This window comes from Enhydra lutris, unplaced genomic scaffold, assembly GCF_002288905.1.
Source record: "Enhydra lutris kenyoni isolate GAN:26980312 unplaced genomic scaffold, ASM228890v2 scaffoldscaffold30, whole genome shotgun sequence".
Classification (NCBI taxonomy): Eukaryota; Metazoa; Chordata; class Mammalia; order Carnivora; family Mustelidae; genus Enhydra; species Enhydra lutris.
The window spans coordinates 21009109-21015458 of record NW_019154114.1 but is presented as its reverse complement, the minus strand read 5'-3'; the positions used below and the strand labels follow the sequence as shown (position 1 = coordinate 21015458).

General features: G+C 65.4%; 1 protein-coding gene across 1 annotated transcript in view; it reads right to left on the bottom strand.

Moving 5' to 3' along the window:
- Window positions 1–1461: 1461 nt before the first annotated feature.
- Window positions 1462–6350, bottom strand: part of LOC111153002 (junctophilin 3) — a 92543-nt gene continuing 87654 nt past the window's right edge. Inside the window, exons 3-5 of the mRNA XM_022511800.1 lie at window positions 6164–6288; window positions 3347–4245; window positions 1462–1558 (exon numbers count right to left, since the gene is read on the bottom strand). Coding sequence (XP_022367508.1) covers window positions 1478–1558; window positions 3347–4245; window positions 6164–6288 — 1105 coding nt within the window. The 3' untranslated portion in view covers window positions 1462–1477. The remainder of the gene's footprint in view (window positions 1559–3346; window positions 4246–6163; window positions 6289–6350) is intronic.

Below are 6350 nucleotides of genomic sequence, written 5' to 3'. Positions count from 1 at the left end.
GGGGCGTGAATGTGGGACGGAACAAACGATGCTGGGTTTAACTGGAACATGCTCTAATCTTGAGTTTATTTCTGGTTAAAAATATAGCAATCCAGTGCAGTGTAGTAAAGAAATCTGCTCGAAAGGTAGCAGAGAAACAGCTAGAGATAAGCAAAGCAAGGCAGAGTCCATAGCCGGGCTGTGTCCAGGACGGCTGTGGAAGCTCACGGTCAGGACCGTCCCACGCGGGAGCGCGGCGGCCTGTGTATGGACGTGGCCGTGCCCCACAGACACGTCCATACCCACGGGCTGGGGCTGGCTCCGGCGCTAGGACCACAGGGCGCCCAAACCTTCCGGAACCTTGTTCTTTCATTTGGATGACGGAGCGACACCGGTGGAGAAGGCAGAACTGACTGAAACCAGTAACGTGGTGTGGGGAGGGGGAGGGGACAGGCCACAGCTGCTCAGGAATTTTAAGCCACTGGGTTTCGCCCACATTCCTGTCCTGGGACCAGACCAGCTCCGGAGCATGAACGAGGCATCTGGAAGGAGTGTGCACATCTGGGGGTGCGGAGTGGAGGCTGGCACAGGACAGAGATGTGAGAACCCGTGTGCTTAGTGACCGCGAGAAAGGATGGTGTCGCTGCCATGACGTCTGAGGGGGACAAGGGGCCTGGGTACGCTTTCTGCATGCCACGTGTACAAATGCCACACTCCGAGCCAGCTGTGCTGGCTGCGTGAGCCCACAATGCTCCCCGCCCTCTGTCCCCTCCGCAGCCCTGCTTCCTGGGGTCGGGGCGGGGCGGGGGCGGGGCGGACCGGAGGCGGGAGTATTAGGACTCTGCATTCAGACTTGGTGGGCAGCTGGCCTCGCTGTGAAGGCCAGAGGAAGCTGAGGGCCGGGGGGGGAAGGGAAGGGGCGGCAGGTCCCCGCTTCCTCAAGCACACGGCACAGATTCCGACAGAGGCCCAGCTGCTGCTGGGGTGGGGGACGGCGCGCCCTCTTCCCCCGCCGCGCGCCCACCCGGTCACTCGCTTCTCCCAGGACCCGGGGGACAAGCAGAGGTGGCAGATTCCCGCGCTCAGCCTCGCAGCAGCTGCTTCCCGGTCTGCCGGGCGCGGCTGGACGCGCAGGGGCTTCCTCCGGCAGCCTCCTTCTCCAGTCCCAGGCGGGGGGTGGCGGCGGCGAGGACCGTGGCTGTCTCAGTTTGTGGCCATTGATTTGCTGGGATCCCTTTCCTTCCACACCAAGCTGGAGGGTCGGGGTGCTGGCCTCCTTCTGCCATGCCACACAGCATCGTGTTATACAAGCAAAGAATTTTGGCTAAAATCCAAAAAACATTACCCAGAAAAAAAGGCAAACTGTGAGTAATACCCAGTCACGTTCTGTGAAAAGACTCAGAGTGGTGGTCGGGCCGTCCGAGTTACGATCCTTCCCTGTTGTCGTGGGTTCGTCCCTTTTGTACACCAGCCGTTGTCTTCGTAATGTGACGTCCCGTCAGATGAAAAAGTTAATAAACAAAATGGCGACTCCGATGTTGAGTAAGATCACCATGGCCACGAGGATGGGGGCGGAGCCCTGCGGCGGGAGGGGACAGGAGAGGTGAGCCCGCACCCCGCCCGCCCCCCCCCCCCCCCGCCCCAGCCAGGAGCCGGTCCTCTTGCTTCCCGGGCTCCAGTGACTGGTCCTGGAATCCCCTCCCAGCACCGGGTCACCTTAAGTAAGTGTCCTCTGCGGCTGGGACAAAATACCGTCCCTGGGGTTCCCGATGTGGCCCACCCAGAAAGGCCCCAGCCTGAGGGCCAAGGCCCCAAACCTGCTGACGTCCAAGCCCTCGCACAGGCGTCCCGTCAGCTGCTCTCGTGCCCCTCTTGCTGTCCCTGTGCAGCCTCGGGCTGCCTCCGAGCCTTTGCTGCCCCTGGAGTGGAGGCTGCAGCGAGCCTTCCTGGGGCTGTCCTTGGAGCCTCACTGCTGAGGGGAGCAGAGGCCACTGAGCTGCACCTGGGGGCGGGGTCAGCGGAGGAAATACAGCCGCACCCCCACCCCCAGGGCTTCATCTCACAGCACCAATTTAGGGAAGGAGGACACGGGTCGAACCTTCTCCCCTGTCTCCCACCTGTCCATCTTCTAGCTTCCACCATAAACCACACGTGCCCCGTGCACATGTGCGTGCACATGGGTACACACACTGTAGGGCGTGCACGTGTTTCTGGCTGCTGGGATGGGACACGGGGCTGTGCTACAAGCTAGTCCTGCCCCAGTGGGCACTCAGAGGGCTGTGCTCTGGTGGGATCTGGCATGCGGGGAGCAGGAGCACTAAGGAACCGGCCCACTGACCGGAGGCTCACAGTGGTTTCAAGGGGAGGGCCCCTACCCCCAGCGTCTCTTCCCAGGAGCATGGAGCCCTGACCTGCCAGACGGTGCCGCTCCTGCAGGGTACAGGCATGGACGCTGACCCTGCCCGGCCACACTGCTGGGTCCCAGAGGTGGCCGAGGTGCTGCGTGCCCTGTGGGGCCGGTGCGTGGCCCTCCAGGGGCAGGGAAGCAAGCCCTCGTGGGTGGGTGCTGCAGGCTATGGCATAGAGTGTGCAGGGGCGTGAGCCCGGGCTGGGGCTGAGAAGCTGTCGGGCCAGGGACGCCGGCAATGTCTGTCCCTGGTTTGCAGCCTCCAGCTGAAGGGTCCCAGAAGGTCCCTCCTGTGTGTGAGAGCTCATCCGGCCCCACAGTCCAGCCTAGGGGCCTCCATTCTAAGCTCCGAACTGCCTGCCATGGGAGGCATACGCACATACGAGGACCCATGAGTGAACCCCAGTGCCCCCTGCCCCCGGTGACCTGGAGCCCGGCTGCCCCCATGTGGCTAAATTCCCGAGATGGGTGAGCTAGAGAGGCTGCAACTCTGCGAGCGAGGGAAGCTCGGTGTGGACGCCTTCACCAAATTTTATCCTCTGTCCATCTTGCCTGTGAGTGGGCCTCGTGGAGAGCCCCAGCGCCTGGCCCTCAAGTGAGAGGTGTGGCCGGAGCCAGTTCCCAGCCCCATGCCCCAGTGGCTCGGGCTGACCCTCCGTGCTCTTCTCCGACACCCGGGACCATCCTTGAACCCAAGGACGGCAAGGTCTCCTCACCAGGGCAGGGGAGGACCTTCCTGGGCCCGGGTCGGGGAGGACAGGGTCCTGCTATGGCCCAATTTCTTTTGGGAGCGTCCAGAATGGTCCAAGTGCGTTCGCTGCTAGGGTCAAGCCTGGGAGTGACCCTCTCTTGGTTCTAAAGTAAGGGGGACTCTGTCCCCCACAGAAGCTTCCTATGGGGAAGGTCCCTTTCCTCGGGAAGAAGTTGCTGCCCCCTCGCCAGCGGCCGGCGACCACTTACCGTGCTGGCCTTGAGCTCGTCCCCGTTCTCCTCGTCTGACTCCAGCGCCACTGGTGAGGACTTCTGCGGCGGGGAGAAGGCCAAGTCCCAGCGCAGCAGCCGGGGCTCAGCCCGGTCCCCCAGCCGCAGGCTCTCCAGCCTCTGCACCGCGGGCTCCGCGCAGGGCGCCGGCCGGGCACTGTCCTTGTTCTGGGACTTGGACCGCAGTCTCTGTGCCCCGAAGCCCCGGTCGTCGGTGCGGTGGTCCTCCCCCAGGCCCCGGCAGGCCGCCCCCTTGCTGTAGCGTCTCTTCTGGGGGTGGGCCTCCTGCGCGTACGAGTCTACCCTCAGCAACGGCTTCATCTCCATCTCGTAGTTGCTCAGCTTCTCCTCATCCAGCTCCAGCAGCTTGGCGCCCCCGGAGCTGGGATTGCTGGCCCGGTGGTGCGAAGTCCAGGAGAACGTCGGGGGTGACTCCGTCCGCCGCTCCCGGGACTTGGGGTTGCCGGGCTGCTTGTGGCCCGAGCCCCGGCAGCGGAAGTCGTCCGTGGGCTGGCCGCTCCGGAGGCCGCTGCCGCGGATGCCCCTGGAGCCGCCGGCCTTCTCCTCGCCCCAGCTGTTGCGGGCGTAGTCCCCGCCCCGGCCCTCCAGGAGCATCTGGATGTCCCCGCTTCGCTCCTCGTCCACCGAGACCTGCCGGGAGAAGTGGGCAACCTTGTTCCGTGAGGCAGGGGCCGGGGGCGGGGTGGCCGTAGGGCTTGCGGGGAAGCTGTGCAGGGGGCTGTCGTCGGGGGTCAGGTCCGAGGGGGTGGTGCCTTTGCGGTACAGCTCGGGGCTCTCCTGCTGTAGGGGTGTCCCCGTGGAGGCCGCCTCGATGTCACTGCTGGAAATTGGGTGCTTCGGCCGCTGGTACTCGAGCCCTTTATGGAGGGGCAGGAAGCACACAGAGGTCGGGTTACTCAGACCCTCTGTGTCGCATGAGGCCTGATCTTACCAGAGGAGCGCAGGAGACCAGGACTGGGCCTGGGCCCTGGAGGGCAGTGGCCAAGGCCAGGGCGCTCGCCGTTCCCCTGTGGGGTGCAGGCACGGTGGTTCCCAGAACCCTTTGTGTAGAACCCCAAGCCTCCCACCGGAAGGGCACTTGGAGGGTGACCAGGTCCCCAGGCGCAGCAGTGAACAGAGGCTCTGGGCTGCCCATCCCTCTCCCTGGCTACACCGGAGCCCCAGGCCTCAACATGCAAGTGCGTGCACCGGCCTGGTTCCTGCTCTCGGGTCCCCCGTCCCCACCCAGTTCCCTCCGGAAAGTGGAAGGAAGCCTCTGGTTTCGGGCAGCCTTCTGCAGGGCCTCGGGGCCTCCCCGGGGGCAGTGTGTAGAACAGGGGTGGTCTCCCCTCTCCACTTCTCTGCTGGGGCTTTGAGCTGGGGCAGGAAGGGCTGCAGGGGCCCCGGGCCCCACGGCCCAGCAGGGAGAAGCGCACCGTGCTATTGCCGCCGTGCACGTGGCGGCCCCAGGGTCCCCCTCTTGCATCTGGGGATTCCGAGACGGGGCCGTGAGCAGCACCAGCCCCAGCTTCGGACGCCTGGCTGCTCATGGAAGGGTGACGAAGGGAGGCCCATGGGCCCCAGGGAGTAGGGCTCTCAGACTGGTGAGTGACGGGCTAAATGGTCAGCCCTCCCCGCCCCCCTAGTCCATGCACACTCCATCCGGCATGTGAGGGCCAGGATGCTGGGGTGGCAGTGCACCCCTTCAAGCATGGGGTCAGAGGCACTGGGTGCCCGACCACAGGAGGCCAAAGATCACAGCCTGACCTGTCCTACTTGTGCCTGGGACGTCCTCGGGGCCAGTGCACGCCCATACACCACACCCCCTGGACAGGCCAGGGGGTGGCCAGTCCAACTGCCGTATGGACTCCGCACACTGCGGGAGGCCTGTGCCCTCCTGTTCGGCGCCAGCACCTCGACGGCCAGTGCCACCGCCCGGGAGCTGATGCTCAGCCCAGACCCGTTCCAGATCACGAGCCCTTCCTGGGGGCGTCACCGTCAAAACCACCGTCAAAAAATGGGGCGGCGATGGCAGTGGGACTCCAACACCTGTGCCCTGTCTTGGGTTCTGGGCAGGTCCAGGGCCACTCAGGTCCCCCTGCCCCCTGAGAGCAGGCCTGGCGTCTCTGGGCCGCCCAGAAGGCCAGAACCCGTCCCAGGGAGGCCTAGAGCCATGGGCTCCAGGAGAGCCTGGGGTGGTCTGGGAACAGCGGCTTCTCTCTTCTGGGCCCCGACCTTTCGTGGCTCTGGAGCTTCCAGGAGTGGAGGAAGCTCCCAGCTGGGGATGAACGGGTGACAGGGGAGGGGGTGACGGGCGACAAGTCCTGCCCGAGGGCCTCCCCAGCCTCTGGTCGTCACTAACACGCTGCAGGCCTCCCGGCTGGCTCTGCTTGTTTCGAGGCTGACGGGGCTCGCCTGAGGGAAGGAGGAGGGTCGTGGTCTGGCTGCTGTTCCGGGGGCGGCTAGCTCCTGCCAGAGTGCCTGGCGGGAGCGCCTCCCTGGGGAAGAGCCGCGCTGTCCCGCCCGGCCAGCCATCCCGTGTCTCCCACAACAGTCACGCAGTGGAAAAACAGAGCCCTCGTTCCTCAGTGGGCCGGAGAGCCCCCCATGGGACAGAGAGGTTCAGCAGAAAGCTCTAGGCCACGGGAGTGGACGGTCCCCTGGAGAGCAGGACAGTCCCCTGGAGAGCAGGAGCAGCGCACAGACTGAGTGTGGGGTGCGGGGTCGGAGCTGCTGTGGCCCCGCAGCCCAGCGGGCGCCGGAGGGAGGCGCCCACCTGGGCAGACGCGCACTCACCGTTTTCCCGGGGCCGGAAGGAGGGAGAGAACTCTCTGGCAGTGATTCTGGCGACGCGTGCCTCCTCCTGGGCCTTCTGTGCTGCGGTGAGGGCCGCCTCAGCCTTGGCCCGGGAGTGGGAAGTCCTGGCAGGGGGAGGCAGGGCGGGCGGTCAGGGTGGCGGAAGCCTGGCTGAGGGCCGCAGGCT